This window comes from Ascidiella aspersa, chromosome 7, assembly GCF_963924565.1.
Source record: "Ascidiella aspersa chromosome 7, kaAscAspe10.2, whole genome shotgun sequence".
In the NCBI taxonomy this organism is placed as follows: Eukaryota; Metazoa; Chordata; class Ascidiacea; order Phlebobranchia; family Ascidiidae; genus Ascidiella; species Ascidiella aspersa.
Genome location: NC_139453.1, coordinates 29582376 through 29609792, shown reverse-complemented (window position 1 = coordinate 29609792; position 27417 = coordinate 29582376). Strand labels below are relative to the sequence as shown.

Here is a 27417-nt window from a genome sequence, read left to right as displayed (position 1 = left end):
CTGCGAAATGAATACAGCTTTTTAGCATTATGAAGACACTTTTTTATCACATCAAAGCAAACGTTTTATTATCTGACAATGATGACTCATCACTTGTAACACAACCAGCGGCCAGCCTTTACACTGGTTATTGTCGATTTGTTCTCCACGTGCAAGCTAGTTTACAGCAATTTGCTAAACTTAAGTTAGGATGATTTAAGCTTAAAAATGATAAAAAAACATCGCTTTCAGCTTCCAGCACTAACCGCTCATTTTAGATTATAGCTCGATTTAATGCAACAAACCGAAAATAAAACGTAACGACAACCGCAGTAATATAACACTTGCTTCAGTTTTTAGAACTCCATATAAGCCTTGAAAGCTGCCCGCTTGCCACAACCAGTGCAATCCATGTACCACAGGCTGGAAACCTACGCTTATATTTTTAAGCAGTTCAATATTTTCTCAGAACAGACCAGACTGCTAAATACGCCTTCACGAAACGAATTTTGACTGCATACTGAAACTGAAAGTAATTAAGTTGAACACTTGGATACAGCACGGCATGACTTTAAAGAAATGGACAAAACAACTTTTGGAGAAAGTAAATTTATCTGGCCTGTCACTATAGCGACTAGATATGTTCTGATCTCCAATATTCTTACTGTGGGAACGAATTCCATATGCTACGGATCTTTTTGCAAGTTCAAAGCAGACGTTTTTTGCTCGCGTATCTGTAAAATGTTATTTCCCGAGCCGATCAATTCTCGGAAACTGAGGGGCCAACGTCGCTAAACGCATTTGAACTTTAAGAAAAATGAATCCAGCTTTTCGTGGAAAGAATATTAAAGGCCAACACGTAGGTAGCAGTTTGTGGGTGTTTGGATATATCTTTATTTTTTTGCAACAGTCTTTCTCAACAATGTTTTTTGGGGCGACACTTTTTAGCTGTGGAAACAGTATTTTATTTTTTGTTTTATTTAGAACTAACATGAACATTGGAATTGATTCAAAAACATTTAATGTTGAAATAAGATTAAACGGCCTTTATAATCATGTTGCTTGTTGCATAGACGACAAGTAGCCCAGCCCTATACCAATTCGAATGCACTTACATGAACCAAAAAATTAGAAGCGCTCAGCGCAATCCACATATTCAACTTTTACACAACTTGTACATTTTTCGCAATATAATACGCATCATCCACAGCACATTTTTGCAGTTTTGTTTTGTTGATATTTCGCATTTGTGTGGAATATATTTCCGCTATCTGCCTGAGTCAACCATCAAATTGAATTGTTGGCTCAAAATTATTATTAACTAGGCCTAACTAACTATTACCGGCTAGTGCAGCAATGATATCATGTTTGTTTTTTTAAATAATAGCAACCAAAGGCTTTCGTTTAGGCGTTTTCAATCGTGAAGGAACTAAAATTTCCTTGTAAGGTGCTACCGCATTCTAATAAACTGAAGATTACATGTTAAATATGACCAAGACTTAGGAAAAGTCAGTATAGGTTTCAAAATTCCAACAGTTATTTAAGCGGAGATATAAACGAATAACATTCAGAAACAGTCAAAATGACTGCACCGGTAATTCTCTAAAGAAGTAGCTATAGGACAGGAATGTCGAACCACTGTCCAGCGACAGTTTTTTAATGACACACTTGTCTCTCTAGAAATACCGAAATGTTATTTATAGGGTGACTATTAGACCTACCTTAACTGCACTTTAACAAATCGGTGCAGAAAAGCAAAAACGTAAAGGGTGGCGATCCTTCAAGGAAACTAAGAGCTAGCAGACTATAAAAGTTCTAAAAACCAATGGTTAAACCAATAAACCAATATGAAAAGCTTTCTGATGAACTCCCGTAATCCCATAAAAAATGCTGCAGCATTAGTCAACTATTTAGCTTCTTAATATTTGTGGGAATCCGAAATTGGAAATCATTTAAAAAACCTTGAATTACAAACCCAGACAATAACACTTAGAACGACGCAGCAGCAAAGTTTCGCACAAAATTACCAAATAATTCAATATAAGACCCACTTGTGCATTTTGTAAGGATTGAGGTCGTATTTGCGACCCGCGCGATGAAAAGATTCGCCACCCCTGCTATAGGGTAATCAATTTTTCAAGAAAAAACCTTGTTTAGAAAAACGGTTTTGCCCTGAATATGAAGACTCCATTTCACTTTCACATTTTTTTGACACAAATCAGTAGATTTATGATATTTGTATTGTGACGTTAATTTATGATGTCGTTTTTGAAGATTTCTTGCCTACCGTGGTCCGCGGGAAACAAAAAAAATTAGGGCTCCGCGGTAAAAAAAATTAAGAACCCCTGTTTTATATGGATCTTCGGTTATAGTGCATGTGAGACTTGGTTATATAAAAACAATTAAAAAACTTGCCTATTACGTAGCAATTACGTCAGAGTGTGACGTCAAAATTTAACTACTATGAAAATTTTGCGTTGTCGACTGCTACGATTTTGTCTTAGCTAATTTACGCACCTCGAAAAAGTGAGCCATATGACGAACTTACACAGTTAAGAATATTTGATCGCAAATTTAAGCATAGCCCGCAGTGTTTTTTTTAAGGTGTTTTGGGGGACCGAAACGGTCCGCCAAATTTCTCCAGCGGTTTCCCCAATTTTGGACTTGCAACTTTTTGGTATTTACATGAAACTCTTGCGGTCTCTTAAAACTACTTAGCGGTCACCCAAACCAAACCTTAAAAAAAACCTGGCCCGATGAATGTTAACTACAAGTGATGGCTATTTTTGAAGAGTAGGCCTATGCCTTGTATTTTATACCGTAAAAAAATAAGCGCGTAAGCTCGACAACGAGAGGTTAGATTTATGGCAAAATATTAATATTTATAAAAATGAATGCTAAAAGTGTGTTTGCCGGGTTGCTATAAAGGTCAATACAAGGACTGTAGAAAAATCTCGGCTTGTTAGCGACATAACTTTCGAAGATAATGCCCCGCGTCGAGTATGTGTTACGTCATTACAGTGGCTGTCGCATACAAGCGGCGAAACATTAAAATGACCGATATTTGTCCGGGCAAGCCTAATAGAGCGTTCTTTGGCGTAGCAAATTCACCTCCCTAGGAATGCAATTAGCACTTAAAATGCTAATGATTCTGCATGAAATTTAGGAGATAGCCTCTACATTTTTCGGTATTTTTGACATTTTGTATCGAAAATTTGCTTCAATTTGCGGACAAAGCAAGAAACGCCAACCAGGCCAAAAAGTAGACCAAGATTTACAAATTAAACACTACGCTATATGTGTTTGGTAGGAATATTTAAGGTCGAAGGTCTAGACTCAAGAATCCTACCATAACGAACATTATTAGAGTTAGGCGGGTTAGCGTTTTGTGCGGGTTAGCGTTTGGAGTGGTTAAACAATATTATTAAATAATAATACTTGACCCACCCTTACCCAAACACTAACCGACACCCTAACCCAGGGGCAGGAAACTATTTCACCTATAAGGCAGCAACAAAAGTAGAATATTTTTGGGTTTTTTTTATGAGAGCCATAGTTTTCACCATCTAATTCTACAAAGCAAAAAGATTGCATCAAATCGTCTAACAGCCACAAAAAGACAAACAAGATTCGCGCCCCGGAAAATGTTTCTATTATGTAGCCCAACTTGTTAAAAATACAGTTTGAAAGGGGTCATGGCCGCGTGGAGTTAAGTCATGATAAGAACTAACAGCTTTGTTTTATTTGCTAGCAAGATTACATTATCAAAAGAGCCATATGGCGTCCTCATATACGCCATAATTGTCTCGCGAGGTTCCTGGCCACTGCCCTAACCCAAATATCGTGTGTTGCTTAATTATTTCAACGCTGTGGTAGGATTCTGTACCAGCGCCGATTTAAGTTGTCGAATCGAACTTTGTCGTCAAATTGGCTGCATTAGTTGCAAAGCCAAAAGAACGGGACCTAGTATGTCATGCTTGAAAAACTGAGAATTCGCTGACTCGTAGTTACGGTTTGGCGAATCCGACGAAAAACTACTTGCTCATCATTTTTTCTGAGCGAAAAGGGGTCTTAGGTTTTTATTCTCACAGTGGTGCAAATGACAACAGGTTGTAGCCTTAAGTTAAACTCTTGCGTTGTTTTAATTGCAATAAAAGCAAGGGCGCTGGTCTAGAATCCTACCACAATTATTAAATCAATGCACAATATTTGGGTTAGGGTGTGGGTGGGTCAAGTATGATTATATTCTTTATTTAATAATAATGCTTGACCCACCGTAACCCAAACGCTAACCCGCACCCTAACCGAAATAATGTGTGTTGTGGTAGGATTCTAGACCAGCGGCAAAGCAAGTATTTTTTAAATTGTGCTAAATTTCTAACTTTTGATTTGAAGAGCGTTGGTTACTAGGCCAGACTCTGGCGCTCGTCTAGAATCCTACCACAACGAACATTATTTGGGTTAGGGTGCCGGTTAGCGTTTGGGTTTGGGTGAGTCCAGTAATAGTGTTAAACAATATTACTTGACCTACCCACACCCAAACACTAACCGACACCCTAACCCACATATTATGCATTGCTTATCATTTTCAACGTTGTGGTAGGATTCTAGACCAGCGCCCAGACTCTTCTTAGTTTTGCGTTTAGTAAAAACATTTTGGGCGTGGAGTAGGTATAGGTATATACCGTATACGTACCTTAAAATGTAAAGATTTGTTAAATTCATACTAAATAAATAGAAAAAATATGCATTTAATACTTATTCTAAAAGTTTGAACCGAGTTTTTAGAGTAAGGTTAGTAAAATGTTATTAAACTTGCGCAATTTCAAGCTGCAAATCGTCTCCCTCACGCAAAATCCAAAGTTTCCAATCTGGGCGTGGACCACTTACTGGAAACCTAATCTTTACCTAGTTTTGCTTCATATTAGGAGTTGCAAAAAGCGCATAACAAAAAGTCCCTGCCTAAAATAGGCTTTTTTACATCTGCTAATACAGTACAATTATCCTGTTTTATAAGCTTTAACATACTTTAACGTTTTTATTACAAAATAAGATTAAGGTTACTTGTGATTAAACAATTTTACCTTCATTTACCAAAGCAAGAAGGTATTTGAGGTTAACACACCAGTGCTGTTTACCTTATTACTTGATTTAAGTCACTGTTTTCAACTGATTTGACTTGGATTTTTCGGACAAATGGCTTGACTTGCACTGAAGTCATTGTGTCAAAAAAATCAGTATTCAAGTTCATTCAGTAAATATTTATTAATATTAATGGGTCATTTATCCCAATTTTTGCAAAAACCACAATTTGCTTGTAATATGTTGCGTCAAGTCATTTTTTGAATTTTTATTTTTTGGTTGAGACATTGGCCTTACTTGGACCAGTTTGCAAACTTTAATAGTTTAACGTTTTATTTTTATGTCAATAACTTGATTTTAGGTTGACTTGCCCCCACTAAGTATTGCACAAAAAGATCAGTTTTTAACTTTATTTTACTGAAGAACAAAATTCTTTAGATTTTCCAATCTTAGTCAAAGTTAGTCATTAATAAGTTCTAGTCATTTAAACAACAAGAACTTTATAAAGACTGACTTCATTTATGCGCAAGAGCGAGGAGATATCTTCTTATTTTACATATTCAGTTTGCAATTATTTTACCAGGTTTAGATATCGTTTTTTATATTAAACCTAAAATGGAAGTGTTGGCATATTTGGTGAGAGATGCGGTGCCTTCGTACCTGAAAAATGTTCCGGTTCCAAGATCTTTCAAGGGATTTCTTGATTTGTCTAGTAAGTACTTAACGGCAATGTAATGAAGTTGTTCAGTATTTAGTTAATAATTTTGATTTTCTTAGGTTTACTACATTTTTACAAATATTGTCTATTGAATTACAGATGTGGAACCACATTACCTAATGTTAATCATATTGGGTCTAGTTTGATAAAATTTACTGAATATTTTAAAGAACAATTTCTTTGCTATATTTGCCATTTATTTTATCTGAATAACCTATCAACCGAATTAATTCATTGTAAAGTAACATTTTAATTAAATGTCTCTTTTTAATATTTATTTATCACCAAATTGCTTGATATTATACATCATGATCCATGTGTTAAGTTAATTTTCCTAAAAATACTTACTTAGAATATATAATATTTTAGGCAAATTTATTTTTTTTACTGAGAATTAGAGATTACCAATATCTTGGACTAAGTGGTAATCTTCAAAGTTGAGAAACTTTTGTTTATAATACTGGGGCCTACAACTAGTTTGTATTGAACCCAACCACATTAACTGAATTTGGCATGTTTTTTGCACCGTATACAATACATGTTATTACACAAAAAAAGTGTTAGAGCATATAATATCATAAGCAAATTAAAACTTTTGCTGAGATTATGAGCTTAATAATTAGGAATAAGTGATGATTAACAAACAATGTTTTTTTTTTATAATACTGGGGCTAACAACTGTTTAGCATTGATAATTTTCCATATTAAGGAAATTAGACACAGAACATGTTATTACAGAAGAATAAAGTGGGTTTGGAACCTGATGCTTATAAATTAGATGATTACAGTTTGTCTAAAATTTTAAAATAATTTTTAGTAAAGGACTGGGTGCACCTGGCGACATTTTCTGCAGCCGTCGGCGGTGTCGGCTATTTTGCAGTCAAACCTTATGTTGATAAGTACAAGGGAATAAACGAGGAAAGAATCATGAACTTCAACATTGAGAAGTCTGCCGAGAAAGTTTATGACATTGTTGATGTCGAAGATTTGGGAGAAAAGACAAACTTTTGTCGGTGCTGGAGGTCTAAGAGGGTAAGGGACAAATTACTGTATTTTTTTAAATATATTCTGAATGGTTAAAGCCACAAAGTCATTCAAAAGCCCACATACCTTTAAAAAAACATTTAAGAATGGTAAAATTGAAGATGTAAATTGTTATTTTGTTTAAATTCTGTGTTGTTAATGATTGTCATTATCATTGGAAAGGGCCTAATTAACAGCATAAACACCTTACACTTCGCAAAATTTTGCACTGTATGCATGTTACTTATATCAATTGGTCATTTTTCATATTATGTAATGTGTTGATATTAGGTTTAATTATTGGAATTTTTTTAAGTATATATCTTTAAAAGCCTAAAAAATTGTATAACTACATCTTTTCTGTCAATTGTAGGTGTAAAACAATCTCATTTTTTGCCAAATAAACTGATTAGTTTTAATTTAGAAGTTAATCATTACTATTAATCAATGGTTTGGTGGGGTTTTTTTGTGTTCTGCGTATTGGTTAACTTTAGCCTTGCTATATTAATACCAATAATTTTGAGAGAATTGTTCAAAGTCCTTTTTGTTCATTAAATTCCAACTTTTGAATAAAGCATGTATATTGACGTAATAAGAATATCAAAGCCCATACAGAAGTAGGTATCATTATGCACGTTTCGAATAAGTCTTTAGTCATTGATGTTGAAAATGAATAAAGAGTTATTCGAAACGTTTAAAATGATACCTACTTCTGTATGGGCTTTGATATTCTTATTATGTCTTACTACAACCTCCAACCCTTATGCTTCATATATATTGAGTTGTTTTACTATTGCTGCCTTTGTTTTTAAACACACAACCTGTTTTTTCAGTGGCCCTTCTGCGATGGATCCCACAATGCACACAACAAGTTAACCGGGGATAATGTTGCCTCCCTTATTGTTGAAAGAAAACCAAAGTCTGGATGAGGCCTTGTGTACCAGCAGCTATCCTTTCTCGAGTGTGTTATTGGCTGATTTTTGCCATGTAGTTGAAAGTTTCATTTTGTGTTGTTTCTAGTATATTATTGTGTCAGATAATTCAACGAGCTGATAAAAAAATTACACATTTTTATTGGTAAATAAAGTTTTTAGGTATTTGTTTAATATGGACCTTTCTAAACTTTTGGGTATTTTTTTACTTTTTTTGTAACAAGGCTCTTTCAAAATTTAATTTCATTTGCTTGGAATTGTTTTTGTACAGATATATATTTAAAACATTTCCACTGGTATGTGTTGTTTTGCAATTGTTTCAAATGTTGTGTTAATTTGTTGTATTTTGACTTTCCTACTAGGTTTTTATTTCATGACATAAAAACTAGCCATACTGACGTATTACCAAAACTTAGTTTGTCACTTTCCAAGAACCATATAAATAACAAAAACTTTTGCACTTGTGCTTTTCATAATTGGTGCCAAAATAACAAACAAATGTTTGGTCAGCATTCAATTTGTCTTATATTGTTGTTGAACTTGCCGTTATAACAAAACCTTGATTTTTAAAGTCACGTGTCGTTCTGAATTTGCATTCTGACACCAACAAGTTTGCAGCCATTTTAAACCTAAAATTAGGCTTTTTATTACGCGAATATGTAGTACCGGAACCTGATAGGATATACATTGTAACTAGTGTTCACTTGAACCCAGAACCATCACACGATTTGCGCAGTAAAACGTGATTTTCAAGCGCTTGCAGAACTAGCTGTTTAATATTAGGGCACGTCCTTTTAAGGCTGCAATACGTCCTTTTTAAGAGGATTTGTTCTTTTCTGCGGAAAATTACTGGTCCACCAAAGACGCTCAAAAATGTTCAAATGTCCTCTTTTTTGTGTTTGCTGAGTCGAATGACTTTCGGCGAAAGTATAAGTAAGGTCTAACCTTTTATTATTCTTTCAGAAAAAATAAAGGAACTTTTTTTGATAAAAAATAAGAAAAACACAAAAATCTTAATTGCGTGAAATCTCTTCTATTTTTTAAGTTAAAAGGGCTTGTTCGGTTCGACATTTACAAAATAAACGCCCTTGGATAAAAAAATTTTTTCTACGAATAAAGTTACATCACCGCCAAATAGGGGCGCGGAGTCGATTTAAAATAACCAGAGTCCGACTTCAGACAACAAAAATAAATCTGACTCCGGCAATGTGCTTTTCGGTGTGTCCCAGTCTGACTCTAAAGCTTGTCTAACAAAAATAAATTGGATATTCAGCACTCCACTCATAGTGGTTTCGTATAATTCATCCATTTACGTTACATTGCTAGAAAATATCCACATTATGCTATTTCGCATTTACAATTTTAAGTTGGCCGCCATATCAGTTTCAAAACTTGGTACTGTGCATGCGCACGTGGGACTCTGATAGTTTAATGTTGTCTTACTGGAGTCCCAAGTAAAATTCTCAGCCTGGCCGCCAGCAACCGTAAACTACAGCAAAAAGTGCAATGCCACAAACATACTCAAATACAGCTAAAGACCGAAGACAACTCATTCGAGAACCTACAGGCTATTCCCACGCGAGTACGTTAGAAGTTTAGCTCTAATCTCTGGTAAGTTAGTGGGCCCACGTCGTTCAAAGTCAACATGTTTAACGCGTCGCATCTTATCTAGCTTTCACAAATACATTCTATTGTAACCAAAAGCTGACCACAGCTGCTAATGCTTTACTGTGGTACCAAAGTCGCTTTATAAAGTACAACTTTGGTACAGTAGGCTTTACTAAACTTTTCATTCAAGCCCCACGGAAACAAACTTAAGGTCTGAGGACAGTCGGTATGTCATTAATACCTTATCCCACGTATTATTTAAGTTCGCTATAGTTAGCCTATCCAAACTGAAAAGCCCTACAACGTAAATATTTTTATTTTTGTAATGCGGTTTACAACGCCATGTAGGATCACAAAAAAAGCAAATAGACATAATTTGTTGACATTTCAGCGCATAAGACACAAAATGTTGTCCATTGTAGGCCTACGTTTTAAGAACATATGTACCCTTTTGGCCCATTTTTATAAACATTAGTCTGCGACCCTTTGGCAATTATAAGAGAATAAAATGGTATACAAGTAATGTGGAACCCCGAACTTTTGCAGTAGTTTTGGCATTATGTATCATGCCCGAAAAAGTAAACGTGTGCAGATCTAACATGGCGAGACGTATGCATACTCGCGACCCCTAAATATCGTTATGTAAAACCCTTAGTTGTGCAAACCCCAGTTTGGAAAGCCTTGATACAAACAATTGGTTGTACGCCATCAGGGGTGAAAGCAGAAAAAAAATCTTGACGGAACGCACAAGTTTTTTGGGGGAATGACGTCACAACGTTATGTCGTAAAGGGAATTCTGAAACAAATATCGTGTCGTTCGATGTCCTTAGTTTAAATGCTTTCAACGATATGGCGGGATGGCTGGTAATAAAAGAACATTTTTTCAACCGGTATTGCGATCCTGCAAAGTCTTACTTTCAACAATGCGAGTAATATGATAAAAAGTTGAACTGCTGGTTTAATAAACAATCATAAAGACTAGAGCGCACATTCGATAAGATTCGATAATATGTGAGCCAATTGGTTTTCAATAGCCATTGATGGTTCTCAACCTGGGGGTCGCGACCCGCAAGGGGTTGTCTGGGGGGTTGCCGTGTAGTAGTTGATAAAGAAAAACTTCATAAGAAATAACCAATATGAACTAAAAGCAGTATAGAAGAAGCAAAAGCAACCGTCAGTCAAACATTTGTGTTTATGTGGCTTTTGCTGCAGTGGACTAGTCGTGTCAATGAAGTTGCCAAACTTTGACACAATCCGTCTAAATATGTTCCCAATTTGAATTTTGCCAATTTTAAATGTTTTTTGTATTGACTTTGTTTTATGTATTATACACTATAATCGGGGGGTAGCGAAAGTTATCGACAACTTAAAAGGGGTAACGAGAATAAAAAGGTTGGGAACCACTGGTTTATAGCGTGTGTTTTGTGTGTCAGACTACAGGCGCTGAACGCCACATCTAGTAAAGTGTAGGTTTAATTGCCTGCTGCATCCCTACGTTGATGGAGTGGCCCATCATATCCGGGCGTCAACACGGTCTGACAAAACCATCAATCCAACCAGAAAAAATAAACTGTTGGGTCGTCAAACGGCCTGTTGTGTAAAACATAATCCCATAACAGTGTACGGGTATTTTTTTTAGGTCGTCTGACGTTTGGAAGAGTTTTGATACAAAAATCAATAATGTTCAGTTGATAAACTGCACAGCGCTCGGACCAATAATATGTTGTACTCTTTTAAACGGCAAAAATACCCTCAAAGGGTAAATCGACGCTTTCCTTTAAGCTAAAGATGAGTAGTATTAATATAACCGGTAAACAACGCTCTTTCATCTTTACAAGAAAATTAACCTTTCAAAGCAAAAAAATCGTTTTTAGACGTTAAGCCCAGTAATATCAAAATCCCATAACTGTGAGATTTGTTGCTCCCATAGTTTTGTTGTATGTTTTAGCAGTTCAGCTCACTGTATAAAATTTCTTCCACGCGCATCTAGGGAAGTAAAATGTGAAATGAAAGATTGGGCAGAAGGTTAAGGCAATATAACAAAAATATTTAAAAAAAATTGGGCATCGCAAGAAAAAAAATATTTTGCACATAAAACTTTTCTTAATTTTTACAATGTTACCCCTTGTAATGACAAATCCTGATAATGTTGGTCCCACAGTTGTGTTGCGTGTTTTTTGTAGTTCAGGCTTAACCACAACATAAAAGTTCTCTTCCTTTCGAAACAGTTTTACCGATCGAGGAAAAATGAAGGCGGCTTGAAAATGGCATTGTCACGTGCAGCAAAAACGCAAAAAATGGCATTGTCAGTGGTAAGCGGCCGTCAGCAGCCCGTTCTTATTTCCCTCCATTTGTTTCGACTTGAGGTACTCGGAAAGTCCTTTCTTAGTGCCAACGTCCAAATCGTCAATGGATCGCCTTCGATTCTTTAAAATCGATTTGATGGGCAGGGGGCTTTCCCGCGTACCCAGGTTACCCAGCCTGTCGCGGATCTCGGTCATTGTCGCGTCACAGTCGGGCGACATGACGTTATTTTCGCTTGGGGGGCGCCGGTGGCCGGCGCCGAGGGTCAAAGGCGAACGCTTGCGGGGATTGGGTCCTTTTCCGCCGGCCGACGAGATTCGAACCCTGGGCTTCTTGCGAGCGCTTGGCGGGATTGCGAGCGCGTTTTCCCCGCAGAATTTCGGCGGCTCCTCAGGCTTGAGGCCCTTCATGGCGCGCTGGAATGTGGGCGAGCCGGCTGGCATGCTCGTGTTGAGAAGAACGCGCTTCTGTAAGGTGGCCGGCGAGGGCGGCTGAGCAATAAACAACAGTTGGATATATAGGTAACTTCTGCAATAATACTAACAACACGGTATCTAGCCACATATATAAAAGACAATCTTTAGTATGTTCAGAGGCAGAAAAGGCTCATCCAAATATTGTTGCTCTGCAGTAGTGTCAGCTTGGTTTGTGGTTTTCTTTTTGTAAATAATAGAGTATTGTTACTTTCAAGCTAAACACTTTCAAGGTACCAGCACGAAAAGACAGTTTATAGATTTTATTACCGCTGGGCTTTCAAATACGCTCCCTCTTACCCTTAACACAAGTTGGCTTGTCCGATATTTAGTGTTTTAATCTGATACCGATAACCGATATTTTGGACTATTTACATAGAATCAGAAATTTTGTGTCCGAAAACGATAACTTAAAATGAAACAATCTTTTTGGAAATTTAAATACTTTCACTATTTAACTGGTCCGTTATTTCAACAAAAAAAAAGCTGGCAAATTGCTGGGTTAACGTTTGTAAAGAAAGCACAAATTTCACCAGCTATTATACTGGATTTCGCCCCTTCGTCAAAAAAACTCTCGCATTTAAGCCTACCTGGGGGGATTTCCCCTTGGACGACTGTTTCTTGGTCTTTCCGCCTTTGGTCATTTCGGAGTCGGAGTCGATTTGTTGGTTGCGGCGTTCAGAAGACAGACGTTGGCAGACCTCGGCTAGGGTCTGGTGCTGGCGACTGGTGCTTTTCTGGTCGTTCTGGTGCGTGTTATGGTCGCTTGTGGTCACAGTGATGGCCGGTAGGGTGAGGTGACTTGGTTCAGTGTGAGCTGTGGGTAGCTGCTGGTTGTGGAGATACTGTCGATCCGCTAAACTCGTCAAACTTTGATTTTCTGCAAAAACAAATAGGCATCGTTCGATGTAGTGCATACAATTAGACCCAAAGTCTGACAAAAATTGAAACAATTTTTTTTTTTTTTTAAATTAATATTCAATCGCGCACAGTTTTCGTTTGAGCATTGTACTTTGAAAGAGGTTAAAAGGGAACAACCATGAAATTACTTGTCGTAAACAATCACCAGAGAATAATTGCGACGTTTTGCTGTCATCTAGCGAAAACAAAATAAATGGTTTCTAAGGGCCTGACACGCCTTTAATAACAACTAAGCAGTAAAATAAAAAAAGTCTTCTATCTTTCTATGAAATTTTTACCGGCCCTGACAAAATATACCCCAATTTATTTATGATATATCTTTATGTTGATCTACATAATAAAGGTCAAACAAAGCACAGAGCTTAGTAACCGAAAATCAGTTTGTTTGAATATTACATGATAAATATATTTCGCTCCTAAAGGCATCATTAGTGTCTTATTTAAATGAATCGTCCATTTAACAAAGCCAGATAATTAAGTCAAAATTTACTTTTGCGTTAGGTAGCGAGTTAGTTATTTTAGGATAAGTTCGCATTTCAAGATGAAAATCGCTGCAATTAATCGCAAATCATGGCTAAGAATTCTCTACTAATTTGACATCAGATCGGCAGCAATACCACCCTGTTATCGGACGAGTACCAATACTACTACATCATTAACTGTAGCCCGATATTATCAGACATACCTAGCCGGGGCTGTACACTGTACAGTAGCTTAGCAACAGCGTCCCTTACCTTCTCGAAAAGACGGGGACCAGATTGTGTCGAATGTGCTCTTCCTGTATCTTCTCAGGGGAAGAGGGGACGAGGGCCCGACAGACCCCGGCGGGGAAGTCCAGGGGGTTCGGGTGGGTGAGGTGCGGTGGGACCGACTCCCGGTGATGCTGCGCTCCTGGAGAGTCCGGAGGATGGATGAGGAGCTGGTGGAAGAGGTGGAGGACCTCGTTGGAGACACGGAAACGCTCCTTCGTCTTCTGCTGCCTCCTTGATTCCTGAAGAATGTTATGAAGTGGTTTAAATGTGACTTCCTAAGGAAGTTGTTAACACCAGGGTTGCCGTATACTTGGTTTAGGATCAAATTCGAACATTTTAGGTCCAATCATAATTTAGTTTATTGATTTATGTTGGTAAAAACAGAGTTTGAAGGCCGCGTGCTGAACCAGTGGTCTTACTTTATCTAATGTTTCAAAACACTGCACAAAAAGCTTACTTTCCTAATGAATTACAAACCGTCGGACACAGCAGTTAAACACGACCATTTATCGTTTTTGTCCGAATTTTAGGCCACCTGACAAGACTGCTAACACAGTGTTAACACATATGTGTGTTAATCTTTCATTGAATAATCATATGGTACTGTAGTCCCCTTCAATGTGAAGTTGCTTGTACGAACAGAACACAGCAAGCATTGGCGTATGGTTGTTTCTCAACTCGCTTCTCTCTGAGCCTGTGTATCTCAGTAGAGCGACGGTCCCGATATGGCTGGCGGTCGCGAGTTCGAACCTCACCACAGGCAAGTTGTTTTTCTAGCCTGCCCTGCTTGCATCATTGATCGACAGATTAGGAGAGTCTGCGATGGCTTTTGGCGTACTAATGATACGTAAGCCGTTATCGTTGTCAAAAAGCAGCTTCAGAAGGGCTAGATCACAGTTGTCAACACATATGTGTGTGTCTGCACCTTTCATTGGATATACTTGGGCTGTTTAATTTTGTTTGATTTTTTACCATTCGCGAAGGGATTTGTAAAGAAAAACGAAACGAACACTTATTTCAACCAAGTCAAAACAGTTTCCGTAAAATTAACCTACCTCAAAAACGACCGCAATTCAAACTGATCGTCTTCCCGCGATCTTCGCTGATTGGCTGCGCTCTGTGCACGTGACTCGCGGAATGAGCCAACCGGCGACTCGTCAGAAGAGGTGGTGACTGGTGACCTGTCGTGAACTCGCTCTACTCGTTGCTGCTGCCGAGTTTTGGGCTTTCGTGGAGCGCCGCCCGAGTACTTGTCGACCGCGCCTGGAATTTATAAATACGCGAAAATATAAGGACAGCTTTGGAGCATAATGGTTGGAGGTTGTAGTAAGTCGTAATAAGAATATCAAAGCCCATACAGAAGTAGGTATCATTTTGGACGTTTCGAATTACTAAGGACAGCTCAAAAGTGGATTGCAAGTTCCCCTGTGTAAAAATACAAACTTTTTTATTTTCTTTATTAATTTATCGTCAATCAGGTGACAGTCTTATGACTAGCACGTAATTACCCAACAGTGTGTGTACACTGAGAAGAATTAATATTAAAACCTACAAGAAGCTATCAAAAGTAATGTACGGCGAAGTGTTTTAATAAATTTACTCATTAGCAATAAGACAAACCGCGGCTTGGCTTCGTAAGGTTTAGCGAAGTCTAATAAAAAATTCTAATCAAAACTCTGACTCTCAAATATTGTTAGCAAATTTAATCTCTGACTGTCAAATAATGTTAGCAATATAAACCCCCGAACGAAAATGTGGTAGGATTACAGACTAGTGCTTAACTCTGTAACTAAAGTAATATTCTATTTAAAAATGAATATTCGATAGAAAACAAAATGTCTTTTATAACATGTTCAAACTTTTTTTCTTTCTAGTAAATTTGTAAATTGATTGTAACAAAAAATCATTAAGTCACTCCAAATGTGGATTACAAGCAATCAAGTATTTTAACAAATTTACTGGTTAGCAATAAGACAAATCGCGCCTTGCCTTCGTAAGGTTTAGCGACGAAACGCGAGAGCCTCAATCCGACTTCGATGTCGACTTCACTGCGTTTCCTTCTTCTTGTTTTGCGTCTTTTCTCCAAGTAATCCGCGTCTCTATAGTCGTACAGCTGCTGCTTTCTGCCCGGGCGGGCCTTGGCCTGGATCGGGGCCGAACTGGCGCTAGGGAATTTCCCGGTTCCACTGTCGCTCTCCCCGGAACCACCGGAGTCGGACCAGACCTGTCAATATGTTCTTTGATTAGTCTTACCCCCCCGGGCAGTGTTTCGCAACTTTTTGTCTTGCGGCAGCCAAAATAAATTGTGAATAGTTCGCGGCACCCTTACTCGTATTTTTTAGTGGTTAGCTGTAGCGTTACAATGAACAAGATTGAAACAGCTCATTAATTGTACAACAAGGTTGATAAAATCTTTTTAAAATTCTTTAGGATTCCAATATTTGCTCTATTGGTAACTTCTTGATACATTTTTTTGTGTACGACAAAAGCGCCAATAATTAATACAGTTTTATCAACCTTGTTGCACAGTTAATGTGCTGTTTCAACTTCGTTTATTGTAATGTTACAGTTAACCACTCAAAAACTACGAGCAAGGGTGCCCCGAACTATGTACAATTTCTGTAGGGTGCCGCAAGCCCAAAAGGTTGCGAAACACTGCTGTAATTTGATAGATTAGAAAACAACAGGTTGGAAACAAGTTTGCACCATTTTGGTCCGGCGATTGAATAGCAATTTTTAATTATTCTCGTAAAAGGAGCTTTTTTATTTTTTATTACTGTTAATCTGCTTTAATTTTTGTGTCAGCAAAACAAAGTTTTGTTTACTTTATAAAGGTAAGATGGCTTATATATGTAGTTGAAAATCTATCTTACTTTTAGGACATAAGAAACAAATTTTAGAATCCATCAAATTGCTACATAGTTAAAGAAACAGTTAATTTTGGATGTTGTGTCCATTTGTCAAAAATACTGTGTTTTTCGATACGGATCGAAGATCACTGATCAGCAACAAGCTCAAGGAATTCAAGGCACCAAGGAAACTGCAGGTAGGCCTACCATAGAACTGGTAATATTTTTGTCACCGAAAATCATTAACTACAATTCACAATATTTATACAGGTGTATAAGTTAAACATAGTTTGTATACAAGTGTGTAAGCTAATTACAAGTTATAGGCCTACAGCTCTCCATTGCAAGCCACTTACCGTGTAAATCGAGGGCCTAAAATTGCAGGCGAATCTCTGGTTAAGGAGAGGCAGGGAAGCTTGTGGCGAATTTGTAGGACTGGCCTCGAAAGATACTGGGCTGGAGGGCTGTCTGTAAAAAGTAAATTAACGCTTATCAACCAACAATGTATATTAATATCGGTTTGAGCGTTAAGGCTGGTTCACGCTAGACGCGTCGGGCGTTAACGTAAAACGTTTTTAAAAACGCTTTAGGTTGCGGAAAGTTGAAATATTTCAACTTTGACGCTTTCGGTTAGAAGCGAGGAAATTTGCCGTTGACGCTGGCAACGCGTTATGTGTGAACTGGACGACGCTAGCGTTTTGCGCCAGACGCCAACGCCAGAAGCAAAACGCGTCTAGTGTGGACCAATTTTTAGTGTTTCCTTGAGAAATTTGTCGGTTAAAAGATGAAAACCAAAAACATTAAATAACGTTTTTTAACACAAGCGAGCCACTTTGCGCTTATAAACATATAACAAGTTGCATTTACAGTACTTGCTATACATTACGGTGGTATCATCATTGATAATATCATGCAATTTTTTAAATAAAAAGTGATTCTCAAACCAGGAAACCTCGAACTATTTTCTAGGGTGGCGCAAAGATTTTTATAATTTAGACGAAATCACTAAGAAAGCATTAGACACTAAAATGCACACTATCTGTCGAAAAACTCATACCATTATGGTATTTACCGATTGCCGTGGATTAATGGCGCTTGTGAAGTCTTGGTTATATATTTTGTGTATAGTCTAAAAAAAGTGTACTGCGAACCTTTTTGATTTTCCTCATGTGCCGCTAGTCAAAGCTTTAATAAACACTCAGGGCTGTGAAGTTGGTTAAAAATAACCCGAGTCCGACTCCGGCCACAAAACTTTAAACTTTAGTTCAGTGATTGATAGTTACTGATATGATCTAAATTCAAACGTACAGGATTACAGTTTTAAACCGTACCTCTGGTTGTCGATTGACTGAAGCTGTTTTCTGTGTACGTCGAATATGCTGTGAGCCTTTCCTTCGGCCTCCGATTCCTCGTTGTGTTGGTATTTGAAAGCGTGTTCGCACCCTTCAGCGGCAACCTTAATCACTTTTGTGGTTTCTAGTTCCTTAGTAGGCAAAACAAAGCGACTGTTGTTAAGGTAATTGTTTTGTGGGATTCATAAAATGGCAAACTTACAGAGCGATTTCTACGCAGCACCTTGTGACTGGCGGTGAAGTCTAATAGGTATTGGGCAGCGTTGTAAACAAGTCATTTTGAAATACAACTTTTTTTGAAAATAACTTAAGTACAAGTTAAGTCATTAAAAAAATAACAAGTCAAGTCCCAGGCAAGTCATAATAAGAGTCAGTCAACTCAACATCAAGTCATTGGCACAAAACAAAACTATTTAAATTGATAAACCAATCCGTCTACATGAGCAATACCAACTACAAAATAACAATAACGCAGTGTATAGCAAGTGAAATCTTTACGTGCAAACAATAAGATAAATAATTCATTTTATTGAAATGATTTATAGAAGACTTAATTTCAACTCAAGATATTTAGTAAAACGTAAGTTCGTTCAATGCGCTCACATCAACATTACAACAATGGTATTGGGTGCTCTGATCAACTCCAAAATTGGAAATAGTAAACTCTCTGGCCATTTCATTTACGCTCAAAGGTAGGGCTTTTTTCAACAATGATCTGCCAATGCTCGTTTCCTATATTAGGCTAACTTAAGCAGAAACGACAGCAATCCAACCTTACCAATACTTGAACCTCCGAATAAATGACTCCTAAAATAAGCGACTGACAGGGGCCGGACCAAGGATCATTTTAAGATATTGCCTCCATTGTTCGTATGTCGCGTTAACTTCAGTCAAAAATGAGATACTGACCTTCTCAAAACTTTAACTTCCACATAAAAAGCGTATAAAAATTAAACGTGACAACAGACGCTGCTTGTCTCAATTTAACATGTTACCGTCAATGTTCATATATCCCGCTATCTTCAGGTGAAACACGCGATACTAAGCCTTTATCAAACCTAAACATCTAAATATACAGCGCCTAAAAAACAAGCACTATTAGACGAACATGTAGGCTCAATTTTACATGTAACTTCCAAATCTTATATTTCCTGCTAACAAAACGCAATTGGAAGCCTATACAAAGTCGATTTTTCTATGGAACAGCTTTGGAAACCGCCACTGACCGAAGTCCTGCTGACTTCTGTCAAAACACTAGCCCTATACTTAACCCTAAACATCCAAATAAGTATAGCGCCTACAAAACAAGCACACTTTGACGCAAACACCAAAGCTTGTATCTTGCAAACATCTAAAAATACCCGCAATTCGAACCCTTATCAACAATTGATTTTTCCATGAAACAGCGCCTCGGAAAAAACAGGCGCCTAAACCTCGAAAACAAAACAGGCGCCTATAACAAGATTTGGAAAACTAGATAATTTTGTTTCCTAATTTAATAAATGAGAGAAAGATGCGACCAATTGTAATTGTTATCTGATTTGTAAATTGCTTGTGTGCGGCAATTCTAGTTCTCATCTAATTCAGTACTTACTAAAAATGCCATGTTTTATCCAACGTCATTTTCTGTCACTCAGTCGAAACCAAATATTTGAAATTAAAACTTTTGGTCGAAACGACTTATAGGTAAATTTAACCTAAAAGTCAAAACCATAAAAAAGAGAACAGGAAAAAGCGATTTAAACTAAATTGATTGCGAGTAATTAAAGGTAATTCTAGTTTAAATTCTATATAATGCTTAATTGTTTTAAAAATTATTCCAAATTCTAATCAGTAATTCCAATTCTAATCTAATTTAAGAAAACTGAAGAGATATAATTTTAATTCTAATCTAATTTTAAAAAGCCAAAATGAATCAAGTCTGTTCATATCCCTCGATTGCCGCACACAAGTCAAGGTTTATTGACACGGCTGCGTTTTGTCCGACTCCTTTATATTGACTCGGACGACTGTTTTGAGACGCGAGTGGCCAGGGGGCGCAGTCCCACCATTTATAAAGGACCAGGGGGCGTGACATATCGACGCTAGGCTTTCTTATTGACGGCGGCAGTGTAAGTTGTTACAACGCACACTGTCGACAAAGCTCCTGTGGTTAACTCCTTGTGTAAGGTGTTCCAACCGCATTGGCCGATCTTTGGAAGGTCGGGGGACAAAGTTCTGTCGAATGACGCGGACTTTTTTTAATCGGAGAAAAGTACATTTTGATGTGACGTTTTTTTTATCTTTGTTTTTGATCTTGGAGCATAATGGTTGGAGGTTGTAGTAAGGCGTAGTAAGAATATCAAAGAACTTAAAAAAAACTTCTATACAAGCAGATACATCCCTGTGAAAAGGCTTTAAACAATCAAAATCAGACCAGTTCGATATAAAATCCATCCATACAATCATTCCAACTTGCTGAAGTATTGGTGCACTATACTGCAAAAGTTGTACTACACGGCTAGCTTCGTAACAAATTGCTATCAGACAATTTCTGGAAAAAAAGCAATTGACGATTCATTTCAGAATACGTTCGACGATGCTTGTCCAAAAAAAACAAAAAAAAAAACGTTTCAATCAAAAGTAACTTAACATCTCATTAAACGTATGAAAAACATGCTTAATAACCAAGATCCATAGTATAGGATAAAGCATTGTTCAAGTGTTCGAGGAAAACAATATACATTACCGACGTCACAATGCCTAAAGTTCTAGTCATGCAAGAATGAACAACAAACCCCATATTTGTAACAAATTTTATCTGTTTTCAATCAACTTTAAATCATTTTTATCATTCCTAAAGTCAAACTTTTCACCGGGAAATTTCTCCAGACGTTTTTTGATCTGCCCCCCCACCCCCTCCATCCCAATGAGGCGATAGTATCTGCTCCTCCACCGTCAAACGCACAATGCCATCTTTAATGCGCTTGCGAAAATATTTGCCCAAAGGATCTTGACAATCTTTTGTGACTCAAAGCGTGGAAAGGCTACTTTGTTGCGTTAAATACTTCCCTGAAGATATTTTCGCCAGAATTCGAGACGAAGAGTCAATATTGTTTGCGATTTTCTCGAAGGCGCTACAGTATTTTAGGGCAATGTCCGATACCGGACAAATACTGAGTCATTTTTTCGATAATAATGTCACAATTTCCATTGGGAATTTTGACGAATTGCGTTTTAAGCACCCGTAGATGCCTGCGTTCGGAAATCCGAGACGTCTATCTCAAGCAAATCTTACAAAACAAAGGTTACGTTGTCGCAACTAGCGTTTCTTGTCGATAAATAAATTTGTTTAAAAAAATTGTTGGTAGGTTGACAATAATGAATTGAAATTTGGCTGGGTCGCCGACTTGGGTCGTCGAGTTCACATGGTTATAGATTTATTGGGATCGCCCCAGAGCAAGATTTCTACATTTTTTTTTCTTGACAAAACTGAAATATACGAAGAAATTGATCATATTAAATAAATTTGAATTTATTTATGCTACTTAGCATATCTTATGTTTTGCTCATTTGTAAAAAGTTTAGTGAAGTATTGGGTCGCCTAAGCTCCGCTGTTATATTTACGCCAAGTATTCGGGTGACAACGAAAACAAGAAACACTGTTGAAAACAAGAAATAACTTAAAATAACCCCGAATCTCATACATCAACAAAAAAAACGATCTTTGCTATGGTCAAAACATCCTCCAAATATAGAATTTCTTAAAGCCTTGAACTTCTTTGAAGAATCACAAACATCCTGCGATTAAAATCAAGCGCAATAAGGCCAAACCGCAATTCCGACGCACGGCTTCCAAATCGCTTCGCTGTACCACAAGTGACGTCATACTCTACGTCACCAACATTGAGTTGGTCGAAATTACTTCCGAAAGCAAATGGCACATGTCGAAGATCAAAACCACCGCTCGTGTTTTTTTTGTCATTCACGCTTTGCTTATATTTCTTGTTTACTTTCTTCACAAATCTTTATCCGAACTGACGAACTGAAATTTCTTAATATGTTGGATTTTTGTTAATTTTTAGTAGAGGGTATTGCTCATATTCCGACTACGTCGCCAATTTTAGTAGTTGAACGTTTAATTTTTATAAAAAGACAATTGACTTGCTCTAATTATGACTTGAATGGGACTTTTCATTTAGTCAAAATCACTTGATTTAGATTTAAGTTTTTTCACAAATGACTTGACTGGGACTTTAGTCATTTCAAAACGACCTGTTTACAACACTGACCTTCCATCACTTATCACACCTCTCCGTCGATGTGGGAGGTTTTTTATCGCGCCGAAAACCACTGAAAACCCAAATCGAGAAAACACATTATCGCCACAGCACACGACAGCCATGTCTGAAAACGAAAAGCGAATAACAAATTTGCCAATTCGACACAATTATTAATCATCTCAAACCCGCTCAGCTTTAAGCGAGCAAACCTAAGCACTAAGACCGTTCGATTTACGTCAAAGGGAAACGACAACAGACAGGCAAGGAGCCACTTAGTCACAAGTGCGCTATTATCGCCTGATTCCCTCAAGTTATTCCGCGCGGTCGTTTCTATTGTCACAAATGCCGCCGCCGCAGCTTTCTAGCATCGCGCAATACAAACACAACTGCTAGCAGGAGGTACTACTGCTTTGAGAGCAGCGCAATGCTACCGTACATTCGGGCATCAAAGTATCCCAATTCGACCTTTAATTAAGTTCGGCTGGGTTCAAAATTGGGTGTAATCATAGACAACCGTGCCGGAATTAATCCGGCGAATAAGGCGATTGTATAGCCTTAGTTTTCCCAGCAAAATGTGGCCGGCAATTACTGACTAGGAATGTTACGAGTATAACAAGCGAATATTCGGATTTGAAGAACGTATTCTGCCATTTTTCACTACTTGGCTTAGCGAGTGAAATAAAGTGCAGCCCAAATTGAGCATCTTATCTCAAAATGAGTTTCCACGTATGCACAAATTAAACGTTTACTACTAAAGTAGCTGGTCTAATCATTTAGAATACCCCGAAAAATGCTGCCATTTATTGTGAAATCAAAATTTCGTCCATATTGGTAAGTAGTATCAACATTTTACCTTAAAATAAATCACAAAACGAAATTGCCCTCCCAACAGACACAAGGATCGACATGCGGTAAAAGTGACCAGTATCGTGTTTTTATAATATTTCGCGTTCTCAACAAAACTACATTTAATCAAAGTATTCTTTCGAATAACAAAATCTGCCTGAATCCGAATGGTGAAAACAAACGATTCTGGTTGCACATCAATGATAAAGATTAAACTAAGTATAGAACTTAGCAAACCGAAAATCAGTTCGTTTAGCGTATTCTTGTCTTATGTTGTGTTATGTTTTTAGATACTGAAGATGTTTTATAGCGAAATAAATTTATCTTTTTATTACATACAAACAAACTGATTTTCGGTTTGCTAAGTTCTATACTTAGTTTAATCTTTATAAACTACATTTAACCAAGAATAACACATTGAGTTTTACAGACTTTTGCAAAATACATTTATTAATGTACCGATCTAAGTATTGCGGCAGAGGTTTTCTGAACTTAGATTTTGACGTTTTTACGGGTGCAAAATGAACAAGAACTTTCTTTGCCTCTGTCTGAGTGCCCCACTACTACTCTGTTCGGTCTAAAATCAACACATAATTACGCTTGGACATAGAAAGTAGAAACAACAGATAGACACATGTACCACATATAGGTTTTCATATAGCAGATGAAAGCAGGTTAATAATTTTTTATTAGTTTTTGATTAACCTGCAAAATTACATATCGTACAAACATAAAAAATAAGAGCACTGATGTACGTTCCTCGTGTCAATCACCATTTTGCATGAGAGCAAGATTCAAAATAACTTTACGGTTTTGCAATTGACTACCCGACAATACATAAGCTGAATATGGCAAAGGCGGTTGCAATATACCTCTTTATTGACACGCTTGCAACTTACTACAGAACGACATACAAAAACTAAAAGCAACCTATTTCACCTTGCAATAACCACATCGTCTACCGAAGTTTACAGGCTGTTGACAACTAAAAGGTAACTATTGAGAGAAAGCGAAACTGTGGGCTCGGTTTATGTTGGGCCCCAACCAACGGTAGCCAAGCCCCAAGCGAAAACAAGCGGGACAATGCCCATTCAATGCTTGTTTGTAGTAAACAATGCCCGACTGTTGGGGTTTCGAACAGTCGAATAATGTGTAATGAATACGCACGGCTTCGTAGACTTTTCATGCCTAGCCTCGCCTCTTGTTTAAAAACCTGCTAGACTTAACCCGGCTGCAAACTAAATACTTAAAAGACGGTAATTCACTGCTTTGACAGGTTGACAAAAGTTATTTGATCTGTACTTGCTTGACGTGTGTCTTTGGTAATTTTATACCATAAATACGCGTATCATTGCCGCTTTCATTGCCTACATTCCAGGGGTGGACAACATTTTTCTAGTCGCGGGCCAAAACAAAACACAGAAAGTTCTCTGCGGGCCGTCATATTTTAACTGTTTAAACTTTACGCATATTTTTATAACAACCGCAAAGACTGTTGATCAGGGATAAAACTAGGGTACTTTTGCAATTTACACTCGATGAAGGAACAAGATTTGCACAAAGCGCAAAAAAATGTTGCTTTTACGTAGTTGAAATAGCCAAAAAAATATGAAGAATGGCCTCGTTTCCAGTTTGTAAAATAGGTTGCGGACCGCATGATTGGCGTTGCCTGGCCGGATCTGACCCGTGAGCCGTAGGTTGCCCAGCCGCTGACCTACAACATTGCAGCTTTCATGGCCTACAACATTGTCGCGTCTCTAATTTCACTGAAAAAATGCCGTCTGCACAAAATACTTAGGAGAGACAATCAGCGGGTCTCATCTTTTATTTTTGTGGAGTTTGGACCGTGACTTTAAAAAAGCCTTTGCTTTATGCGATCTTCTTCGTTTATTGGGATCAAGTAATTATTCGAACTAATTTTGGCATACAGCTTTGAGTTTTTAATTACCAGGCGCCTAAATTATAAAAGAAAGAACCCATAAAACCCAAAAAACACCATACAGTCACCTGGACCAATTTTAATTTTTAAGAGAAGAAGTTTTATCGAAATTGGGCCACAAAGTAGAATATTTTTTTGATTTTCTAACATTCCGAGTCAAGATGTTTAGCTAACAGTAAAAATGATATCAACAAGCTAAAAATTAATTCAGTAGGACTAAAAAGCTACTCTACAATATAACCCTTTTAACAAACACAACGCCCGAATCTAAATTATGATAATAAATTCTAGTTGATAAAAATCTTCATTTATCATTGTAAAATATAGATTGTCAATTTTTACATTATTCAAATTTTGGCAAAGAAAAACATTGAGAGTAATTTAATTAGGCAAACTGAAACGTCAATGTTTAAACAACAAACACAGACTCTAGAACCGGGGTTTATATTAAAACACCGATGTATCCGTATTCATCAGAAAAAACATCGAAAGTCTGAACAACAGGAACGCTGATCTAATATTCAGCAACACCTACCTTTGTCGAAAGTTCACAGGGAGTATTGTTACGCACGCTGTCGTCACAATTGGCAGTTTTGGCTTTTGTATTTCCCGCAGGAGACGACTGATAGTTGTCAGTTTTTGTTAGGACTGGCCTTGTGACGTCAAATTCCGTTGCTTCTTCGCAATTTCCAGTGTCAGATGTCAGTCCGACTGGATCCATACCAGTTAGAGGCCCTTTTTCCAGCTGCCAAACCTTGTAACCAGATATCGGCGATTAGCTGTTTACACGCCACGCAAAATGTTCCAGTCGTTTTGCTAAGCCCTACACAGCTGGTACTACAAGGCTTTTGCGTTCCCTTTAAAAGCAGTTGCGTGTAGTTTAGCTTGTAATTTTTCGTGTGCTGATATACGCATATCTTGGACCTTGCTACTACATGGGATTTTGTAGGCTACGTAAAATCACTTAGAAGTTAATTTACATGTTTAAAAAAGGATAAATGCCCCAAAACATGTCTTCAAAAACGGGAAACAAATTAGATTGAATTTCTACACAGCTTCTTAAATCGGCCGGTATTACTGACTGTTTGATATATTGCTAGTTTGAAACCGAGTTTGCCATTCTTCTACCTAACCAAATTATGTTTAAAGGCCATTTCGTTATTAAACTTTTTAACCTTGTTGTACTTTACACACCATCAGGTTACCATTATTATGTAAACCCCATTTTAAGTAAAAATACACCCCTTCTTAAAAAAATAAAAAATCATGTATTTAAAAACAAAACAAACTGAATGCGCCTAAGGCAATATACCAGCGGACACATTTACACATTCTATCTACAAGAACCAAGTCTAAAAAAATGGGCGAAAGGGTATAAAGTTGGGCGCACAGTCATCAGCCGAATCGTGTAAATGGCTGGCCGAGTGTCCATAAGTGCGTGCTCATGCCTTTTGAGCGTTTGTTACAAGTGCGACAAAAAGGCTAGACGCTGATTGAGAGAATGCCAGCACTTCTGTAGTGAAAGTATAGGATACTTAGCAAGATGACTCTTTCCTTGCTCGTTCAGGCCAACCTCGCAAACCTCCAATTGCATATTTTAAACAGAAGGTTTTCAGCTAGGCTTGACTGACACTAATAGAAGAAAGTCCAATACATGACATATATAGCTTCATGATGCTTTGCTTTTAGTCAATGACTTGACCAATGACTTTTTTTACCCTGATTCATTCAGTCAATACATAAGCATATATGTAGACTATTGTTTCAAGGTGTCTTTGGTAGTGTTGCAATGACTTAAGTCAATGACATGACTCATGTAACTGTTTTCAAATCACTTGACTGAGTGTTTGGGGCAAAATGACTTGAAGTCATTTAGATGATTTTCTCAACGTGGACTTCATTGTCATTGAGTCCAACTGACATAGTTTGAGTAAAAATCATTGTTTAGTGGCCATACTTTAAGAAAGCTTATACTTTTGATATTTATATGTTAAGGACAGAGGGTTAAATCAACGCCCTATTAAATAAAGATTTCCTCTGATAATTGTAATGGCGATTTACACAGGTTGCCAAAACGTTGGTTAAGAACTACAATTACCAGATAAACATCTTTTGATTTATATTACTATGCCTGGTAACAATGGTTTATATATTAAAGACTTCCCCCTTCCCAAAAGTTTACAATTGACCATAACTTACAACCTCAAAACAATGTCGCGAAGGCAGGAGAAATGATTCAATGTCAATATAAGGTCCTTTTAATCTAAAGTTTGTCCGTAAAGCGTAAACGAATAGCCATACTTGGTACTGGTGACTCATTGTTTGTGGGATTTCGAGTAGCCCTTCTTTCCCAAGAGAAAGTTCTACGCAATTCGCT

The 27417-nt window shown here is 37.4% G+C and overlaps 2 protein-coding genes across 2 annotated transcripts; one reads left to right on the top strand and one right to left on the bottom strand.

The window, feature by feature from the left end:
- The first annotated feature begins 5648 nt into the window (after positions 1-5648).
- Positions 5649-8305, top strand: LOC146138862 (CDGSH iron-sulfur domain-containing protein 2 homolog A-like). Its single transcript, XM_083393942.1, has 3 exons — positions 5649-5773; positions 6597-6811; positions 7636-8305. Exons 1-3 carry the CDS (start codon positions 5677-5679, stop codon positions 7729-7731), a joined length of 408 nt encoding a protein of 135 aa, XP_083250068.1. The 5' UTR covers positions 5649-5676; the 3' UTR covers positions 7732-8305.
- A 2361-nt stretch (positions 8306-10666) lies between these two features.
- Positions 10667-25761, bottom strand: LOC146138861 (uncharacterized). Its single transcript, XM_083394712.1, has 8 exons — positions 25576-25761; positions 17973-18124; positions 16998-17109; positions 15782-16016; positions 14848-15055; positions 13775-14031; positions 12710-12999; positions 10667-12137 (listed from the first exon to the last, which is right to left on the bottom strand). The coding sequence occupies exons 1-8, from the start codon at positions 25759-25761 to the stop codon at positions 11649-11651; spliced, it is 1929 nt and encodes a 642-aa protein (XP_083250838.1). The 3' UTR covers positions 10667-11648.
- Between the last annotated feature and the right edge of the window lie 1656 nt (positions 25762-27417).

Coding starts and splice junctions, on each gene's coding strand:
- LOC146138862 (XM_083393942.1), top strand. CDS start 5,677: ATGGAAGTGTTGGCATATTTGGTGAGAGATGCGGTGCCTTCGTACCTG. Junction 5,774..6,596: donor GGGATTTCTTGATTTGTCTA/GTAAGTACTTAA, acceptor AATAATTTTTAG/TAAAGGACTGGGTGCACCTG. Junction 6,812..7,635: donor GGTGCTGGAGGTCTAAGAGG/GTAAGGGACAAA, acceptor CTGTTTTTTCAG/TGGCCCTTCTGCGATGGATC.
- LOC146138861 (XM_083394712.1), bottom strand. CDS start 25,761: ATGGATCCAGTCGGACTGACATCTGACACTGGAAATTGCGAAGAAGCA. Junction 18,125..25,575: donor CCTGTGAACTTTCGACAAAG/GTAGGTGTTGCT, acceptor TTGCCTACTAAG/GAACTAGAAACCACAAAAGT. Junction 15,056..15,781: donor CGTCGCTAAACCTTACGAAG/GCAAGGCGCGAT, acceptor TATAAATTCCAG/GCGCGGTCGACAAGTACTCG.